This window comes from Oreochromis aureus, linkage group 22 (assembly GCF_013358895.1).
Source record: "Oreochromis aureus strain Israel breed Guangdong linkage group 22, ZZ_aureus, whole genome shotgun sequence".
Classification (NCBI taxonomy): Eukaryota; Metazoa; Chordata; class Actinopteri; order Cichliformes; family Cichlidae; genus Oreochromis; species Oreochromis aureus.
The window spans coordinates 21,627,079-21,648,525 of NC_052962.1; the positions used below are offsets into that span (position 1 = coordinate 21,627,079).

Sequence of the window (21,447 nt, forward strand, 5' to 3'; positions counted from 1 at the left end):
TGGGCTTTAATATCACCTCAGCAGTGCTTTACTGCTGAAAGTAGTACCAATCAGTACTGGTTATATCAACATATTAAAAAACTAATCATTTGAGATACAGAATTTCTATACTCTAATAATATAAATTATATCATTTTATATTATTAGATCTATAGCGTAATCATCTAAATTAAAACAAAAAGACTTGAAATATTTCACTTTACATGTCATGAAATTTTTTCACAGTATTCCATTTTTTTAAAGATACAATTTTAGTGATTAGCAGAGAAAATTAAAATCTCCCCATCTATGGAAATTAGTTAGAGTAGATGCAATGTCTGTGAAAACAGAAACAAAACTGACTGTTTTTTCTTGTTGAAATTTCATGTCAGCTATTGTATGTACTTTCCACAGACAGAACAGTCATTAAGGGAATCGGTATCCTCCTCAAGGACTGTCTGAGAGGGACACACTCTGGCTGTCACCAAGGACTGAACCTTTGACCGACTTTGCTGTTTATGCATCCACACGTCTATCCTTCTCCAATGCCATTTCCCATGTTCCTTCAAGCATCCATCTTTAACGAAATATGTCCTTTTACCATACCAATATTGCATGTTTCTTTACATAGATTAAAGTAGATCACACAGACACACACACCGAGAAAGAGCACCAGCTGGATCTGAGACTGTCTGTCTTTGTTAATTTCTCATCTGCCTTTCTCGTAACGCATCAGAGTGTGTGTGTGTGTGTGTGTGCGTGCATGTGTCTACCTCCTATGCCTGCGCGTCCCTGCGCGTGCACGCTTGTGTGTTTGCAGTCACACCCTTAGGGTAACACATGCTATCTCGGTGTGCCCAATATTTTTTTGTGTATTTATAAGTTCCTGTGTATGTGTGTATGCGTGCCTGCTCTAGCCTACTCAACATGTTCATGTCATGTCTACTTCGAGTCATCTTTGAAATAATGAAGAGGCTGCAGTGTGTGTGTCTGTGCCAGGTTTGTGTGGAAATCTCATATCTTCTGAACCTCCTCCGTTAATTATTAGAGAAGCAGAGATTTCTCCAATTTGATTGCCCTTTAATCGTATTTTTTTTCTAATTTGAAAAAAAGTAAAACTCTCAGGTAAATTAAAAACACACTTCCTAGACTATTTCTTCTGATGGTTTGTTAACATTATATTCACTGATCACTTCTACAGGAAGCTGCCATACCTTTCAGTTTAATTACAGTGATTTATGATTGAACTTGTTACACTTGTGTCACCATTCTGTCAATGAGTATTCATAACGGACCTTGGAGGAAAACGGGAATTGTATATATAAAGCTGTTAAGGATCCACAAGACCCTAAAACAGCTGGAAGAGCTAACCAGAGTGCAGTCTCCCTTTTTATTCCAATTTGCATGGCAAAATGATCACTTCTTTCAATTTAACAAGCCTGTTGATAGCAGAGACAGCTCAATATGTGCAATCTGACATTTTTAAAAGCATACCAGGCAGAGATCTGAAATACAAGAACAGATTTGGCTCCAGCAATTAAAAAAAAAAAAAAACACAACATTTGGGTGGCAATTTGTGTTGCAGGGAATAAAACGTGTTCCCAGCTAGAAGGAAAAAATGCAAGAGATTAACACAGCTGTACCATGTGTGTACCCAGATAATATAATCAACACTTATAACAAATTCAAAAAGAATAGAGGTTCAGGTAGGAGGGGAAAAAGGAGAAGAGAATAGGGAAGATGAATGGACAAGAGAAAAGAGAACGAAGAGGGATGAAGGAGGTAAGAGGAGAGATGCCAGATGTGGGAGATGAAAGAAAGGTGGCCATTACAAATTCAGCATGGGTGGAGGTCAGTAGGAGGATGCAGGAGGAAGGAATAATGGGTTAGCAGGAAAGGCAGGGTTTGGATGGAGAGAAAAATGCATTTTAATATGGATCAGTCAATATAGAGAAAAAATGTTCTTGGTGACCACTCAAAAAGTAGGTTTCACTGACTGGTTTATTCAGAAGTACGCATAAGCCAGGGAAGTATATAGTTTTCAGTAAATGCTACAAAATTAACTAAAAGGGACAGCTAAATTTGCTGTTGTAAGAAATGTTTCACTTAAATGTAATGCCTACAGATCTAGTTTGTTTGTTTTGTTTTTTGGCTTTAGTGGGTCATGATTTTTGGTTTCAGTTCGAAATTACATCCACATGGGTGCCAAACTGTCTTCAGACAGTCTTAGCTATGGTGATGACATAAAAGTATGCAGGTTGTAAAGGAATAGGAGGTGAAAGAGAACAGGCGAGAGCACAATTTACATCAAAAGTAGCGAAAAGTGAAACCTCTAACTGAAAGTTCAATCCCCTCTAATGTTATCAAAGGTAAAATATCAAAGGTACACAAATCTCACATATGTTCATGGGTTTAGGGGTGACAGTTATCACAAGATTACATTCATGAGAAAGTAACTTGCATTATAAAAATAAGTTTTCTGGGGAAATCAATGCAACCTGTTTGACCATCAGGTATAACATAATGAAGAAAATCTCAAGAGAATGTTCGCAACACATTTAGCACCTTAAAGCTGGATGATATACCGAGAACAGCAAGACATTATGATACTTTGGTGTTAAAAATGGTGAAGGCCAGTGTTCCACACCCTGAAGGCACAGTGTGCATGTCAGCATTTTGTCATTTTCTCTCCCATGTTTCCTGTACCTTTGAATTGACAAGACGTGGCTGAAAGTACAAGTACCTATGTCAACTGTCAACAGCATAAACGACGGACCTATGGAGTAATTTTCTTTCATAGTCGACAGTGACGGACAGCCAGGAGACACTACAAGTCCGTTCTTTAACACAAAAAACTTGGCAAAGCATCGCAAAAGCAGTCATCTAAGAGCAATAACACTCATTTGGATTCATCTTTCAGTTTGACTGGCAAACATCTCAATATGCAAACCCAACATTTACACTAGTACTGTTAACTTACTACTACAAATGGAAAGCTGCTGCAAATCACGTGTTCGAAAAATGCAGATCTTGAAAACCACCTGCACATTTATACTACCTATACATCTTTGCACCCAGTAGAACACAAACCTCTGCCAAGGAGATGTACGGAGTCCTACCGCCGTTTAATAAGTGAGAACTACTTCAAATTTAGAGTTAACTATGAAAGAAATCACATAAATTCAGGTGTAAATGGCATCAGCAAAAAACACTTAATAGAACATAAATAAGAGGGTTACTGGGCATGAAATAAAGCAAACATAAATGGCAATGACAGCACGTCTGGCACTTCAGGGTAATAAAAAAATCAAGTGAGGATTATTAGCCTGCACACAAGTGCATTAAAGTAGACTGGGTACAAATGACTCTCTACCTGCTTGGTGGAGGTCTACACTCCACTGAGCACATTTTCTTTTTTCATTTTGTCAAACTAGATTCCCACAGGATCGTTAACAAAAACTGGATTTTGAATGTTTTAATTATTAAAACTGAAACATTTCAAGCTCCATGTCACTTACTTTTCTTGGTGCTTTAGGTTTAGTCATGTTTCAAAATAGGCACTGAAATATTTCTATAGGTAAGGCTCAAACAGATGAAGAAACAATAAGCACAATAGTTAAAAAAAAAAAGGTGGTTAGAAGTAGTAAAGGACACAAAAGACACCAGAACAAAGGTTGAGAATGATCAAGATTAAACAGTAGTAAAGGGTGAGGTAAGAAGTGACAATGTCCAAAATCTGAGCCCAGGTTTTTTTATTAAAGAAACCGAAATTGGTAATTGCCTTACATGCTTACCATTGAACCTCGCCTCATCTTCTCCTTTCTCTGTCTCTGCAAGCCAAAAGTATTTATACGATGAAGAGGCTGACTCTACGACAGACACATCTTCCTCCCTGAGAAACCAGCCATGAGCCACAGGATTAAATGTGTGTTAGAAAGTCTGCGCTGTGTGAGCATGCTGCTCTGGCTCATTATGAACACAGTGTTCTAATAGTCCAAATGTACAATGTGTCTAGCAGAGACAAAAAGTTCCCTCCGTGAGTTTCAGCAATAAGACATAGTATCAATTGTAGATAGAATATCAAGTGATTTTTGCCCCCTAACTAACACAGATAAATGATTAGTTGGGGCATATTAATAGACAACATCAATCAATGACTTATATTCAGCATCAGGGTTGTGGACTGCTCCAATCATTCTTTGATATGCAGAGATGAGCTATAAAGCCTGGGTGGTGGACCGTTTCCCCGTGCCTTAGAGCCTTTGCAATTTAACACTGATGACCAGCATTAAATTACTAGATGCTACCAGAGGATGACTGATAAATTTCAATTTCTTCATGTTGCAAGAACAAAGTACTACATGGCTAATCAATATAAATTAAATTAGCTATTTTTAGCCTTATGGGTTAATTGCATGGTCACATGTCTGAGTCTAGCTATCAGCAGAAACAGTTTGCAATTCTACACCCTACTGATGACTGGAAGACAATGACCCGACTGTCTAATTGATAATTGGTCGTATTCAACTAGTCAGCGTTGGTCCTTTAAATTGGGTGCTGATGAGATCTATAGTGTCATTAAAAAAATCTCTAAGGTCATATCTCTGGTGGCACTGCTGAAAAACAGCTCAAATCCAAATTTGCTGTGCGCATGCAGGTTGAGAGGTTGGACACAGCTCTCGTTTTGATTCTGACAAGTTGAATGTAGCCCAGATTACATTTAGGTCTGGGAGACGGTGAAAAATGTGTGTGGGTTTTTCCTTGCGTGCATGTGCACATGTGCAATTTAGTATGTTTGGTGAGTAAATTAAGCCTCTGGAGCCACAGGACAAATCTGACAGATGAAATGAAGAGAGGGAGCCTAGAGGAGAGCTGAGAGCACGGAAGAAATGCTGAGCGGAGGAGAGAAAAATAGAGGAGCAGGCGACAGGAGAAGGGGTGAGAGGAGAGGTGGAGATGAGCTGAGGAGAGCAGAGCAGCAGGGAGGAGGAGGAGAGCTGAACAGATGAAACGGAGAAAGGACAAGAGGCGAGAAGAAGAGCGGAGTACGAGTACAGCAATTTAGCATTTTTTTCTGGATATACTGTAAAGAAAAACTTAATTTTAAACATAACGAAAATGTAGCACTTTTATAATCACCTCTCAGATACACAGACAGAGTCCAAAGAAATCAGGAGTATTGAAACCTTTCATCAGCTCTCTCCATGAATGACCTCTTTAAAGTCCTTTCATTGCACAAAGACTTTAAGGAACACCGACTCCTCAATTAAAGTCCCGCATCATGACAAAAGATGCTACTTCTCTAGAAATGGCACTGTATCTTTGTGTCAAATGTGTTAAGCAAGTTGAGAAATTAATGTTTTTGTCCACTGGCCACAGCAGCGTGTGAATCCATTACCGCCTTGTTCATTACTTTACCTTCCAGATTGCTTTTTAGAATAGAATTGCAGGTCCATACAATGATTGGTTACCTGCCAATGGCCGGTGGAGTAGACTAATTTGCCAGCCACAGCCAAAATGTAACAGCGTTTGGCTGGTGGCTGCTTTTAATTTTCCAGCTTCTTTTTAAAGCCTTGGTCCTGAAAATGTCAGCATGGATCAAGGGGACATTTAATTACACATTTATTTACTTTTTATTCCAGCCTCTGTACGTTTAAACAAGGCTTTATTTGCCCGCTTGCTTTGCCAGCTTCTATACCTTTGACATTCGATTGATCCTAATAAGAATTAGCATTTCTCTAAAGATACTCTTTAGACTGCTTTAAATAAAACAGCTATCCCAAGAAGTATTTTTAAAAATATCTGCTGCTATGAGGTCTATCACAGGCTTGACAGCTGCGAGGAGATCAGTGCCAGGATCTGTGCCCCCGAGGGTTTAAAATTAGATCTTCTGCGCCTGAGGAAATCCTACCTTTCTTGCCTTTGTTCAGTTGGCACCCTACAAATCACAATCTCTCATCTGTCCATCAAAGTGAACCATAACAACAAAAAAAGTCTTTTTGAAATCGGCAACAAAAAAAGTCTGGAGTTTCCTGGGTGTTATTTTTTTAGCGTTAAACTACAACACTGCATGCTGTGATGGTGCAAAACCGCGCGTCTAGACTGTCCCTGTGTCGATTCGCTTAATCGCTGTAGAAATCCATAGTATTTCTGTTCAGTCAGCCTACACACAATCTCCCCGCACTGGAGGATGATACAGACTTTGCGATGACAATGACAAACGGTTCTCAGTAGCTTCCACTGGAGCTGGATTTTTGAGGTTTCCTTTTCCTTCTTGTGCAATTTTCAGGCTTAGTCTATCCCCTTATGAAGCCATATTTTCTTATGAAACTACCTTGGCTGGGTGTTATCAGAAACCCATAGAGGGGGCAGGCTTAGATAGAAACCTGGTCCTGCTTGAGTCTCTAAACTTGTTCTGTCTTCTTCCTATCGTGTTATTTCTCCCTCTCTCTGTCACTCAACTCACCTTCCCTCTTCCCACATCCCTACTTCCTCTACTTCTTCTCTATCCATCTTTTCCCTCTTCTATACCATCCTTTCCTCTAGATGCGATGATTAAGACTCGGTAACTCTAAACACCACAAAAGCCTCACCTGACGCAGCAGTGACTGCGTTTGCCTGGGTGTGTGAGCTCACTCAAATGTGTGCGTTCATACGGCATTTTTGAAAAGGATCAGAAAGACAGGACTAAAAATGGAAAGCAGGGAAAGACAGACAAAGAAGGCAGGAGAGGGGGTGCCACGCTGTGAATATTTTAACATTTTATTTCACTCAAGAAAGGAAAGAGTGGGAGCAAGTGAAACAAGGAGGAGAGAGGGAGGGGGAAGAGAAAGAGCAAGGACAAGGACAGAAAGTGTCTAAGATAGAAAAGAAAAAGAGGTGGTGGGGGGGGACACCAGAATTATATAACATCTTTTGACTGAAATGCAGTTTCAGAAAAAAAAAGAAGAAGAAATGGTCATGGTGGAGGAGGTTTGGGAATAAAATGCTGTGTAAGGCTTGGGCCTCATCACTAGAAGCAACTCACGTTCACACTCATGCACACACCCACACACACAGACAAACACACTCCCGCACACACTTAGGTATAAGCAACTCACGTTCGCTGCCACAGCCCAAGAGCTACCGCAAGAATATTTATTGGCTACCAGCTCAATGGCTGTATTGAAGAGAAGGATGAGAGAGAGAGAGAGAGAGAGAGAGAGAGCAAACTGAAGCAACCAGAAAACGAGGAAAGAGGGAGAGAAGCTGTTGCCTGTTCCACTCATCTCTCCCTCTTTCCCTTCATCCTACCTGTATGCCAATTCCTATTTCTCTGCTTTGCCCCGCAACACACCATACATCAACGCGCGCACGAACCTCGCGCGCACCCCCCCACAACCCCTTCTCACTCACACTCTTGCACCGACACCTCGCAGACATCCTCGCGCGCACGCAGACACCTCTCGCACACTAGCAGAAGCACACCCACACTTTCCTCTTTACAAACGCGCGCGCGCTTGCGACTGCATCAGTAAAGAAAAAGAAGAAAAGATTAAAAGAAGAAGAAGAAAAAAATGTACTACCGGCCATTCTCACTCAAACCGTGTGACTGCGTGTGGGTTCGCTTATTAACTGTCTGTGTGTGCGCGCGTGTGTCTGTGTGTTTGCGGGTGTCGCATCCCCTTACCTTGGGCGCGCGATGAGAGCGAGCAGAGAACGAGACTCCACAGAAAACAGCGCATCGCCGTCATTCCTCCGTCCCTCATCCTCTCGTTCGTCCCCCTCATCCTCCTCTTCGTCGTCACCCTCTTCATCCTCCTCGTAGCCGACGAGAGGTGCGCGAGACAGCGTTCCGTGCCGCTATTAGTAATATTATTAGCATCAATACATCTTCCGTGAGCCGAGCTCGAGCCCTCTAAGCTCTCACCGGGCCGCATGCTGCTTCACATCCAGAAAACGGAGGGAGAGAGAAAGAGAGGGAGAGAGAGAGAGTAAGAGAGAGGGGGAGAGAAACGGGAGACGCGTGCGTTTTCTTTGCTGCCTCCTTTTAACATAGACTAGATAAATCCTTCATATCCGAAAAAAAAATCTAATAAATTCAGTCAACATCCACCGAGGGAGAGAAAAAAAAGCCCAGAGAAGCAGAGGGGTGGAAGGGACGGGCGCACAGGTTGCCTCTCTGTCTTTAAATCCACTCTCCGCTAGGTTTTAGCGGTGCTTGTCGTCAGTATCTCTCTATTCCGTCCCGTTCCATTGCAGAAAAGTGATAGAGAGGGAGGGAGAGCTTCAAATCCACACTTCCCCTCAGCTGCATCTCCTCTTCAGTCTGAAAATATTAGGCTCTGTGGCGTTTTCCCTTCTTATATGCCTCTCCTCCTGTGCTCTTATGTATACTGTGCGTCTCCTCTTGCTCTGTCTTTTAAAAAATATGTATATCCCCTTGACTTTTTTTTTTTTTTTTTACCGCTGAATATCTCAAAAATGAACAGGGATATCTGTTTTTAAATAGGGTATCTGTTCGGAAAATCTTCCTCTCTTCCGTGCGTGTGTCAAAGCTTCTTTTTCTTTCCCTTCTCTGCACCTCCTTTCTCTTTCTTTCTATCTTTCTTAATTTCGTTCTTTCTTCACAAACAATTGCGCTGAAAAAAATGTATCTCTACCTCCCCAAATAAGAGAAATTGATCTCACCGTTTCTGATTCATTTGACTTCTTTTCAAAAAAGCGTCACAGTCACTGCGTCTCATTATCCTCACCAAACAAGTCAAACCGGAGCTCGCTCGTGATGTTGAGCCAGTCCTTAAGTTCTCTTGGGAAAACCAAACGAGGAAAGGATAGTGAAAATTCCTCTTGTCAGAACCCGTAGGAGACGTGCATCGTTCCCTCTGCTCGGTGTGCTGTGGTCTTCTCTCCTGGTGTACTGGTTGGTGCGTCTCTTCCCTCTGCGCTGGTACAGGATGCTGCTTTCAAGAGCTCATCGTAACCTCCCGCTTCTATTCACGTGCGTTTGGTCGGAAATAATAGCCTAAAATTGACTCTGTGTCACTCTTTGCCACTGCAGCTCTGTGAAAAGGACAGTGTTCATTGGTTTACACCGGTGTCAGGGAATGGCTTCTTACCAAAACTGAACATCAAGTCAAAATTTATTCTAAACGGGAAAAAAATAATAAATCTACTCACAAGGTACATCTTAAAGCAAATGGTAATTAAACTCATAATTAGTAGCATGGACCAACTAATGATCAACTAACATTCATCACTCAATGACTCCATTTGTCTTTTGAAATAAAATCCATACAAGGAGGAAAACCTGGGCATTTGGCAGTAAATGGTAGACGGAAATATTTGAGTGTATCTAATGCCGACTGAAGTGCACTGTTGAGCCCTTGAAGGCATCTAAAAGACTTTCAGCTAATGCCTTGAATATGTTTAGAGGCAATGCCCTATTTTGGTATATTTGCAGAGCTCCTTGCCTCCACTTTATATTAACACAGTCCACAGGGGGAATGTGTAAATCCACTAAGTCATTACCAAAGAATGATAACCTCATAATAGTTTGCGAGTGGGTATAAATAGAATGCCACTTCAGGCACATTTAGCGTACCATATCTATGCAGTAAATGTATCTTTTTTGTTTTTCCTCCCCCCAAAAGGGTACGAAAGAAGGGTAAGCAATAATGGACTAAATACAAAGTAACATGGAGGCAAGGCAAAGATATGACCATGACTAAACACCCAACAGGTCAGGTCCCCCCAGAGTTCATGTATTTATTTATTTAGATTCATTTTTTGCATTTTTATATGTTGAAGGGAAACAATTGGCATAGGAAAAAAAATCCACATCACTGTGTCATGACTTTTATTTGTTAAAGCCTGGATTAAAATCAGAAATGTCCAAAAAAGAAAAAAGTCTACATATGGTTCTATGATTTCTGTTACAGCCTTATGTTCATACTTAGCAGGCTTAAAGAGGCTATGTGAGTGGATGAAGATCTTGATGAGCCAATGCTGCTTGCTCCATTGACACCGAATCCAAATAATCTTTAAGCCTGCTGTCTATATTAAAAGAATCCAATTTCTCCACCTTCCAATTAACAAGCATTGTCCATTTCACTGAAAGGAAGGTTAATCCCATTGAGTGTTGTTAACCCACTGTTGGACATAATGAGGAATTTAGATTGAATATTTCTGCAAAAAGTTCATTTTCATTAGTCTGTGTTAGGTTAAATTCCCATCTGTGCATTTTTGGGTTTTTCAGTTTCATGTAATGGTTTGATTTAAGACAAGATGCTGATTATTTCCGTAAGGAATTATGATATTTCCAACTTACTCACAGCAAGATGGTCCTGGGTTAGAATCCAGGTATCCAGGCATTTCTGTGTGGAATTTGCATTATCTTGCAAGGGTCCACAGTGGGTACTCCAGCTTGCCCCAGTAGTCAAATCCATAGTGTTTGGTTAAGTGGTGACAGCTGTGACAGGTATCTGCAACCCTGAATTGCACAAAGAGAAGAAAATGGATAATTATGCAGTGGTTTTTTTTTTTAAACAGTTTGTGTTGTCACTTTTAATATCACAACTTTCCAGCAATCCTCAAAATTTCTTGGATTAAACTTTTTTGTCTTTATTCGGTTGAAATTTGCAGACAGCACAAAAAGAGAAGAAGTGTATATTTTGGCTTGTTGTCCACTCTTGTTAGTCAACATTCACAGTGTAACAAATCCCAATAGTCAAATTGTTGTTGATGCCAAACTAACAAAAATTCTACATTTAAAATGTGGTACAAATATTCAAATGTACAAAACATTTGTGCAAACAAGTTGGGAAATTGATACTGGCTTCATTATACTAAAATGAATTCTGTCAGCCAATTATCCAGCTTAAAAGTTTGTGTAAGCTGATTTGTATTCAAAACACAAACAAAGAGACAGAAAATTGTATACTGGCATCAGCGATTCTACACTAAATCATGACATCTGATGTAAAAGTTGTGTTCTAAAATTGATTTTAACGACCAAGTGTGCTCTGTGGCTATCCATTTTTCACGTACATCCATTTTTTATTCACCCTTTAGAGGAAGGAATTGCAGGAAGGAATTGCATCAGAACTGATCTCCAATCACCCGTTACCTCATGGTTTCCCTTCAAGGTTATGAATGAGTTGTGTTCAGACTTGAGATTTCTGTGAGATCTAGCTCTTGAAGCCATACCAGCTGACAGAATTTGAGCTTGTAGCTGAAGTTTTTTGAATGGTTGAGCGTAGCTGTATGTACTGTAGATGGGGTTACTTACTTAGACAACTACCAAAAATTAAATGTTAATCACACCACTCTTTACAATATAAAGTATCGATGGAAAACAACACTAGAAGTTGCTGAATATGAGCAGTAAAAGCTACCAAACCCAGCCTCCAATCCAGAGTTCTGTTTTCTGTTAACTTTTGTGTCAGTCTTCTGACATACTCCTTATCTTAAATTTTCTATTCCTTATCTTCATTTTTTATGTTGTTTATCTTTATCTGATAATCAAATGTTATTAGATCCAGTAAAACTTAGTTCCAACAACTCCAAGCTGAGACATGCACACACACATCCAACCCAGGGCTCCAAAAGGCTTTCAAAGCATCTAACTGCAAAAACAATTATCCTTTGCCAGACAATATTTAACACTTACACTTCCTAGATGGCACTACTCTTAAAATATATGAAATATCAATAAATTTAGTTCATTAAGTATTATTATATAGAGGCTCAAGTGGTAATATGCTACCCCCATTTGGGAAGCCATTATTTTTGTTCTGTTTTACTCCCATGTCATTAGTAGAGACCATCTTGCAATGGGTTTATGTTAGTCATGACTACTACATCTGTCTGTCTGTCTGTCAATAGGGAGTTAAAACGAGCATGTGGGACGTGCAGTAGAGCTTACTCAGTACCACAGTGTTAGACCACACCCATCTTCAAACTCAGCCTTCATTGTAATCTAAACTACTTTTCTGTAAGTTAATCCTGCCATGATCATATCTGCACATTGCAATCATGCAGTATATCCACCCATCTACGCGGGTTTCATTCCTGCTACTGTTGGTGTTTGGCACAAACACATACACGCACACAAACAGAAAAAACAATACAAGCCATTCTCTCTCAGTAGGTAATTAATAGTATTAAATTAGTAACGGTGCTTTTGATTTCCTGATCATTGATTCTCAGTTTGAGTGCAGCTCTGGTGTAATTTACAGCATCTGAGTGTGCGGCGAAGAGGCGAGTAAACAGGGCATGTGTGCTTTTCTGTTCTCAAATGATTTTAAGAAACTTCTATGAGGTGGAGGAATATCCAAACGGGTGACATTGTGTACATGCATCTATGTGAGAGTTAGCAGGAATATGTGACAGCGAACTAGCTTGCATGCCTGAATGTATGTGTGTGTGTGTGTGTGTGTGTGTGTTTGTGAAACCTGCTCCCAAATGCTCCCTTGAAGCACTCTTCTGCCATCTACAGGCACATTCTCTCCCCCTTGTTCTCTCTCGCTTTCTCCCAAACAAAAACTCGTGTTAATCATTTTGGCATCATTTCAATATTCAGTGCAAAACCGCTGTTTCTTGGAGTCTGCGTGCCTATCTAGTCCATATGCATGTACATGGATGTCTTGAATCCTCCGTGTGCACAATTTCTGGGCCCTACATTAGCTGTCTGTTGCTTTCAGAAATCAATAAGGCATGTGTGAGGTTCATGTCTGGAGAGAGAGAGAGAGAGAGAGAGAAAGGTAGATAAAGAAAAGGAATGTATAATGGAAGTAAGAGTGGGATGTAAAAAGGGAGAGAATGGAGGGAAAGGTGTTAGGTGGGAGATATGTAGGGGTGTGAAAAGGAAAGGAGCAGAAGGCAAGAATGCACTAAAAGATGCAAAGAGGGAAAGGAAGGCTGTACAACAAAAGAAGAGCCAAAAGGAGCAGAGAAGAAGAAATGAGAAAAGGAAAGTGGGTGAAAAGGCAAAAAGGAAGAAGACAGGAAGGAAAGACAAAAAAAATTATGGTTAAAAAACACTCAGGTGAGAGAAATGCAGATAAAGTCCAGGGAAGGAGGGAGACAAGAGGGGGGTGGAAGGAGGTCCTGTGGCTAACAAATAAAATGGGTTGGGGGGGGGCATGGAGGGAGAGAATGCTAGAGAGACTTTCATGAGTAATTCACTATTCACAGTGGTTCTTTGCAATTGCCCCAAAAAGTAGACATACACAGCAGACAGATGTAATGTATTCCAGCATGTCCTAGAAACCCAAGAAACTAAGATTCACATTACATACTTTACTTATTCTGCTGCATACTAAGCTTTATCCAGAAGAGCTTATATATTGCGAGCAGGTAGAGGCATCACTGTCTTGTTCAAAGCAACGTTGTTGACAGACCTGAACCTGATTTATCCCTTTAGGCTTTCCTACAGAGTGGTACCAATGGTTCAAATGATGTGGCATATATCACTGCTGCATTTCAAAATCCTATTTGTTTGTATCCATTACTTTGCTATTGTTGTGAACAGTCAAAGTTTGTTTTTGATGATTAGAGGTGACACATCCAGTCTATTTGGATCCAGAAGCCAACAGCTGGCATCAGATTAAATCAATTGTCAATTTTCTTCTCTGTTTACAGGCCTTATTATGGGAATTGTGAATAGCACAATGGACCATACTAGTTTTTTTTTAAACGGCCCTTTTTATGCAGATTATGTTGTATTGTGTTTGTCATGTCTGAATTATCTTGAAGCAATAGCGCACAGAAGCAAGTAAAGCTGAAAAAAAAGGCAATTCATTAGTAACCTGGGAGAAACCACACCACTGTCCTTCTGTTCTCATGCAATAATCATTTTCAAACTGCATTTTAAAAAAGGAAAATTAGTCATTGTTAGTCACAGTTTTTCATTTTTTGGGGCTATATTGTAACTGTTTGTGTCTCTCATTTGCACAGTAAAGCAAAGTGTCAGCGTGTATACGGCTGTTCCATGCTGTAAAATTGAAATATGCTGTAAAAGTTTACTTAATATGGTGATTCAGAAAATCACTAAACTTCAAGTGTCAGGTTATACAAATTCTTTTAGCCTGAGCATAGATTCAGCAATAATTTGTTACTCCAAAGATCAATTGTCCTTTTAACACCAAAGTATTAAAGCCAACAGATGAGCGGTAAACGACACCTGGTTCCCTATTACCAGATCCTTTCATCTGTACATTTACACAGGTGTTGAAAAATCATCTTTGTTTATTTGTCTTTTCTATTCATTGACCCTACCCAAGAGATGGATAAACTGTATAATGACTAGACTGAGCCTGACAGTCATGCAGCAGTGACAGGTTTGATTTAAATGTCTTTAATATGGAGAGGAATCTCACTGAATGTAATTGATATGCTCGAGAACAGCAGGACGCCCCGGTGCTAGGAGCAGTACGCTGCCAGATGTGCATTCTGACTGTTTGACTTGAGCCCTTGTGGGACTAGCAAAAACCGGTCATGTCAGTAAATGGGCAGATGGCTTAACTGCAAATGTGGGATATAGGAATCCCATATGTAAAGAATCTTGTGAAGAAAAGCATCCAAGCAAAACAAAAGGATGGATTGATTTATTTATTTATTTATTTATTTTTGTCACTGGAGCATGATCCCTCAATGGGACATGCACTAATGAGGTAATTGACTAACGAGATATCCAATCAGGAGCCACAGTGCCGGAGGGCGGGAAGGCGGCTGCTGTCGACACGATCGACTTATTCCCGTTTTGCAAACACACACACACACATACACACACACCCATGCACAGTTATGCAGGCATTAATGCCCACACACACCACAACAGAGAGAATATTTGTTCATCACCAGCTGCCTGTATACAAGCAATGTTGCTCGTGGGGTGTGTATGGAGGGAGACAGATTGTATGAGAGTGTGTGAACGTGTGTGTGTGTGTCTGTCTGTGTGCAACGGGGTAGTGTACAACAAGAAGCAGCATCATTGACTTTACAACAAGGTGCCAGTGGCTATTGCAAGCAGACACACACACACACACACACATACAAACACCAGGTTTTGGCTCTGATTAGTTTCACACATGGCAGACAATATCAAGAGTGTTACCCCGGTTATTGGGAGGACAGATACAGATGCCATCTGATTGAAAAAAGTAAGCGGGGAGGAAGAGTATTACTGTCAGTGTTTAGCAGAAACCTCGTATGTGCAACATTCAGTCACTGTTCGTACGAGGTTTCACAGACACCCTGACATTTTGTTTATTGTGTTCATGCAGAGTTGAAGGCTATCATAATGCTTTGTTTGCTGAGTAAGTCCAGTGACTGGAGGATATAAATACGACCCAGTTTCTTTTTATTCTTGAAAAGCTGACTTTGGTAATTTTACAATTGTCTGCCCATCCACAAGTAAAGTGGCATCTTTGGATGTGAAAACAGAAATTGAGTAAAACATATGGCTGCTGCACAAAAGCATTGTTTTGATTAGGCATTCAAGCATTTTCAATACATTAGAGACAGTGTACATTCTTACATAAAAAGGAAGCTACCCATAGAATTTAAACATAGACTGGATATAAAAGATGGACGGAGCCACTTCCTGTTCAATAGCTGCTTTCTGATCATAATTTTTGACCCCATTTTGAGTTTTTGAAAGCAGACGCGACTCGCATTTTGTTTGGATTTTTCATTCGAATGGTGGCTTTCTTCATTTCTATTGCAATCTCTCTACACCTCATATTTAGACTTCCAGTGAATGGGTAACAATTTAAAGTTGAACACTTGGAATCAACTCCAGATCATTTATCTGCTTAATTTGTCATGAAATACTGAGGGAGCAGGTGTTGTGTGACTATTAAGCTGTCCAATTACTTCTGAGCCTGTGAAAATGAGGGACCATGTATAAAAAATGGTTGTAATTGTAAAATAGTGTACAAAGGCAATGTGAGAAAAATGGTGTTATTATCCAAGTACTTTTTTCTACGGTTGTAAGACTTGAAAATAGTGACTGAGATCATAAATTCATCATTAAACTTTTTGTTAATATAATTTTATATATATAATAAGTATATTGTGTTCTTATAGCCTGTTATGCAGTCAGACTTATTTTTGCAACCAGGGTAGATGCCCTCTGCTGGCCATTAGAAAGAATGCAGGTTTAAGGCACATGAGCGTCACTTTTCACTTTGCCCATCTTTTCTATACAGTCTATGATTTTACCCCATGGTAAAAATGTTCTTTTGCTCTGAAAGATAACACCCACTTTACTGCTGTTTATGCACACTGGCATCTCCGTCAAGCAGCATTTATCTTTAAGTCTTTCAGCTGATAAAACAAAACTTTAAACGAGTCTGAGAGCAATCCTCTTAGTATTATTGCGCCCTCAAATAAGATATTGAAATGCCGTCTGGTTTTTAAGGGGTGTACTGGACATGGCCCTCAGCCACCGGTTCCCATTACTTTCAGATGGCAGTGATTTGGATGAAATCTACTGCACTCAACTGAGCCGTGTGTGTCTATGTGTTTGTGTGTATTCTCTAATAAAGCAGTGATAGATTGTGGTCTGGAGCCATTTTGAGTGAGATGGACTGAATCTAAGTATTGTAGTGCCTGCTTTTATACTCCCTCTTTCAATCTGTATCTACCTCTCTGTCTGCCTTTCTGTGTCGCTCTCTCACACACACACACACTACTTTACCCTTTCTTCAGTCTCACACACTGCCTGCAGGAAAGGAGAAATCTTCTGAAGTGGTTATTTATCTACATCTCATTCCCTCTTTTCACTACGTCTTTCCTCTCTACACTATCAGAGCAGGACACAACCACATCCTCAATCACAGAAACTTGCACACACAGGCAGGGTATTTTAGAGTTGTAAATCCAGCACCAACCGAGAAGCTGTCACTAGCCACACCAGATAAATAAGGAGCAACTGGAAGTGTGTGCGCGTGTGTCGCTATGCAAACTGTGTGTTTGGGATGAGAAAAATTGAATTTACAGCTTTCAGTCTAATGAAGTAAACAATGAGGTCACATTTAGAAACATCATCAAAAGAGAGAAAGTGGAGTACAGTGCTTTTTAGACCTGTCAAACAAAAAATGCATTAATTCAATCTTTCTGTTTATCTCCATAAAAAATTGCCTCAATTGAATTAAAAACTGTTAGAAGAAGAAAAAAAAGCAAATTTTCCTTAATGATTATTATTTTCTAAACAAATTAAACTTTGATTTTATGTATTTCAGCTGCATTTAATCATGTTCAAAGTTTCAAATCAAAGTTTGGTGTAAAGCATATATAGAAGAGTCTACATGTTCAGATTTACTGATGAGTTTCCATTAAATGATTCTTCATTTTTCACATTGCAGTGATTTTGAAAGTAGGCACTGTACACATTAAAAGTTAAGAGAGGCTGTTCTGGAGTTAGACAAGAGGTGTAAGTGACTCAGCTTCAGACTTGCAGTTGCATCAAAATTTGCAGGAGCTTTTAAATATATAGAACCCAATTTCCTTCGGGGTCAACCTTCAGGATCAATAAAGTTTTACTGAATTGAATTGAATTGAATTGAATTGACTGGATAGAAAGGCTCAGTGTGCAATGATAAGTCCAAATTACTTGAATTAATTAGTCATTTTGTTAATTGAAAATGTTAAGTTAGGTAAATTTATTGACACATCCATTCTCCTCAATCTCCTCCCTTATGGTACTTTTCTTCCCAAGATCCAAGGAGTCCTTTGTTTGACACAGATATGAGTAAATGCATTGCCTGTGCTTTACATTTCACTCTGTGTCATGCTTCTGCAGAATATATTATTACATATCTAATGGAAGAAAATAAATCTGAAATGTACTTGAAGCACAACAAGAAGATGGACATCGGTGTTTTCTTGATTGGAATGAAGTGGATAATCGATGTCTCCAATGTGTGAATGTGTAGGTTTTCTGGAACACCTCTGCAGTGGAAGCAATCAAAACGTGCCACACGCATGACAATTAGAGAAATAGCTTAACGTATTGGGAAATGAGTCTATTTCTTGCCAAGAATTAGTTGAGAAAATCCCTTCTGCTCACATGTTTTTTTTATTTTTTATTTTTTTAATAAAATTTGTAAAAAAAAAAAAAAAAAAATCATAGTATTCGCGTACAATAAAGAATTAGCTGTCATGAAAAAGTATTCGCATCACAGTAATAACACAAATAAACCTTCATTCTGGCCAAAAAAGATTATAATTTCATACAGTGTCAATATTTTCCACTAATCCTATTTGCTGTTTGAGACATCATCCATATTCAGGTTAAGTAACTGAGATGTGAGTAAAAGAAAGCACAATCGGGTTCAAAGGCTTATGAGATAAATATGGATTGTTTTGAACTGCAAGTGATGCAAAGCTCCTCTGCTAGAGTCCAAATTAGTTCTCCTTTCAAGACAAAATGATGACAAAAAAAGGAAGAAAAACATTTTTTCTCCTTGCTCTTCATGTAAATAGAAGTATGTGTGCATGCTGTGCCGCAAGTGTTGGTTGTTTTTGCTGTTACTGCCTGGTGCTTTGTGTTGGTTTGGTGATGACCTATCTCAGTTCTTTGGTTTGTTATAGTATTTAAGTAAAAGTTGGTGCCTCGGGGGAGGATGCATCTGTCCGTGTCCCAGATAGATGGCTATGCTGGATATGTGAGTTTTCTTTTTGTAACCCTTGGTGACAGGTCACTGAGAGAGAAATGTATTAGAATCATGCAGATGTGTTGTTGGCCAGGATTCCTGGGGGTGGGGGAAAACTTTTGTTCCTTGAATTATTTGCTTATGCACTGTTTTACCCTTCTATGTCGCTGTTATGCACCAAAATACTTGGAACATACTTGGCAATAAATGTTGATTCTGATTCTGGGTCAACTTTGTGCTTGTTGACTCACAGCAGTCTCAAAAGCCAAATGTATGTGCATGTTACAGGCTTATGATCACAATACTTTGCCTCAACAGAAGAACTCAGCATGGTTTAAACTGACCCAGTTCCATACATATCAAACTATCTGTAGACTGAGGAAGCTTATTATAGGTGCTCGGAAACCAGCAGTAGGTTTCTTTGCTTTGGCATCCTTGAATGAGTCCTGCAGCAGATCTGTAAATTAGGCTCATTGTGCTACTGGAAACAAATATCCATTCTGTTCTCCCAAGAAGCTATCTTTCTGAGCATGTAGCAACAATCTCAAGGACATCGCCATGTAGAGATGACCTGCATTTGAAAGAGCAACAGGCAAAGGACAAGAAGTTACCTAGCAACAGCCATGGTGAAAGTTAGAATCAAAGTGCAGCTAATGACAACTGGAAAGCACTTTATCAACAGCTTGGGTGTGGATTGAGTCACAGAGTTTGCCAGATGGGTCCCCGATTTTTTCTTTTTCTTTTTTTAGACCCAATAATTCAGTAAAAAAAAAAAAAAAGTTTTGTAGTTATCTTTTGCATAGTATAAGTTGTACAGTATGCGTATCAGGCCAATGAACATATTACATGTATTTGGTAAGACACTACTAACGCACAAAGTTAAAGTTCCACTAATTCATATGCCATACCTGCATGGTTTTTCTCAATTTGACCTAGGTCTATGAACCAATAATAATAATTGTCCATAACAAATTTTGAACTACAGATGAATTTGGAATGCATAAATAGCCTGTTTTGCTTATTAATCCTTAATTAATGTTTCAGAAAGCAAGAAGGGAGTATGTTTAGATTTTACAACATGCATTTTTTGGAGAAAAACATTTAATATCACACAAGATTGTGTTCTTTTTTTATGTAACACATGAACACAAAACAGTCATAAATAATTTAAACATATTTCACTGGGAGTGAAAATGCTACCAGCATTCTGTAGCTCCTGATTTTTCATAAGAAATCCTCATAGCTACCATTGATATTTAGTAACATTAATTCACTATTAATTAACAATTAGAACACTTGTTTATTCCATACAAGTCTGGTCATTCAAAACAGTGGTAGGAAACCTTGTGCGTGTTACAGACATGTTTGTTACAGTGCTTTGTTCTATATACTTCAAGGACTTTCCCTGCCTCACATACATGGCCCATTTAGCATCACCAATTAACCTAACATGTATGTCTTGGGACTGTGGGAGGATGCCCACTCCAGATTTTATGGAAACCTCACACAGAAAGGCCCCAGTCAGGATTTGGCCTGGCCAGGATTGGAGCCTTTTTATTGTGAGGAAACAATGTTAACTACCCCACTACTGTGCCACTCTATTTCAGATCTTGTTTCTATGTCATGGCACCATCTCTCAAGACATCCTCTGACCTCTGCATAACCTCTGTTCTTTATGTGCGCCATATTTGATCACTACTTTGCTGTTTTATTTTTTCACTGTTTAAAGATTCCCCCATCATCTTTCAAAGACCAGCAAATTTCTTTCTGCGGGAACCTGGGCAAATATGGTGGAAACCCAGACAGTGCTCTAAACAACGTCAAAGTTCCTGTTGACCTCTATCACACCACCATAATAAATGGACATGGAGACAGCATGTACAGTTTCACAGTTTCAAGATTCCCTAAAACCAGCATTGTCTATAATTTGATTCACACTGGTGGAAACCAAAATTTATCTAAAAAAATACAGATCGAATTTGACCCAGAAGAGCTTCAAGGTACAAAAATCTGTAGCTCTTGTTCTTGAACTCCATAAATTGTTACAATATTTAAGTTTTTGTTTATTTCTGGTCACTTTAGGCAAAGTCAAAATTCTTCTAAAAGAATTCAATTTAGGTATTTACGTTAATGAAGCTATGCTATGAAATCTATCTCCATACACACAGATTGCATTTTATTCCATGTTTTGTATTCTTGGAAAATGCATCATCATTTGAAGGATGGCAGGCTTGAAATTGTTCTTCATTAATGAATGCTGTGTTTGAGTGTCTGAGTCAGGGACTTATGAGAATTATCTGGAGAGAGAGAGAGAGAAGAAGAAGTGGTGAAGTAACATTGTGATAGACATAAAAGGAACAGCCAGGCAAAAGAAAAATAGAGTCAGTGAGAGACCATAAAAAAAGTCTGATGTAGTGTTGGGTTGTCTGCTCATGTGCTGTCATGATGGAGACAAAGGTCCCTTTTCACAGCAGGTATTAACATGTCTCTTAGATAATTTGAAGTAGACATGTGGACACCTTTAAGTATGTCAGTTCCCAATAGTTATTTCAGGTACGCCAGTAAGCCGTAAGCACAAAAGCCTCACTCACATGCTTCTCGAACCTTATGTTTGTGTGGGGTAGCCGGTCAAGCAAGGGTGATGAGCTAAAACAGCTTTTTTCAGACACTACATAAACTACACTCGGCTGCACTGAATCCGAGTGTAAGATAGAGAATGTTTCATTTGAGCATTGCAACTTTCCTTTCCTGCTTTTATGTTTTTTACCTTCGTATTTTTCCTCATTATGTTGTAACAAACGACTTGGAAAATGCTTGGCAATAAAGG

The 21,447-nt window shown here is 39.4% G+C and overlaps 1 protein-coding gene across 1 annotated transcript in view; it reads right to left on the bottom strand.

Annotated features, from left to right (window-relative positions):
- The window catches only part of LOC116322741 (CUB and sushi domain-containing protein 3-like), a 374,565-nt gene extending 365,847 nt beyond the window's left edge, over positions 1 to 8,718 (bottom strand). Inside the window, exon 1 of the mRNA XM_039605961.1 lies at positions 7,649 to 8,718. Coding sequence (XP_039461895.1) covers positions 7,649 to 7,898 — 250 coding nt within the window. The 5' untranslated portion in view covers positions 7,899 to 8,718. The remainder of the gene's footprint in view (positions 1 to 7,648) is intronic.
- Between the last annotated feature and the right edge of the window lie 12,729 nt (positions 8,719 to 21,447).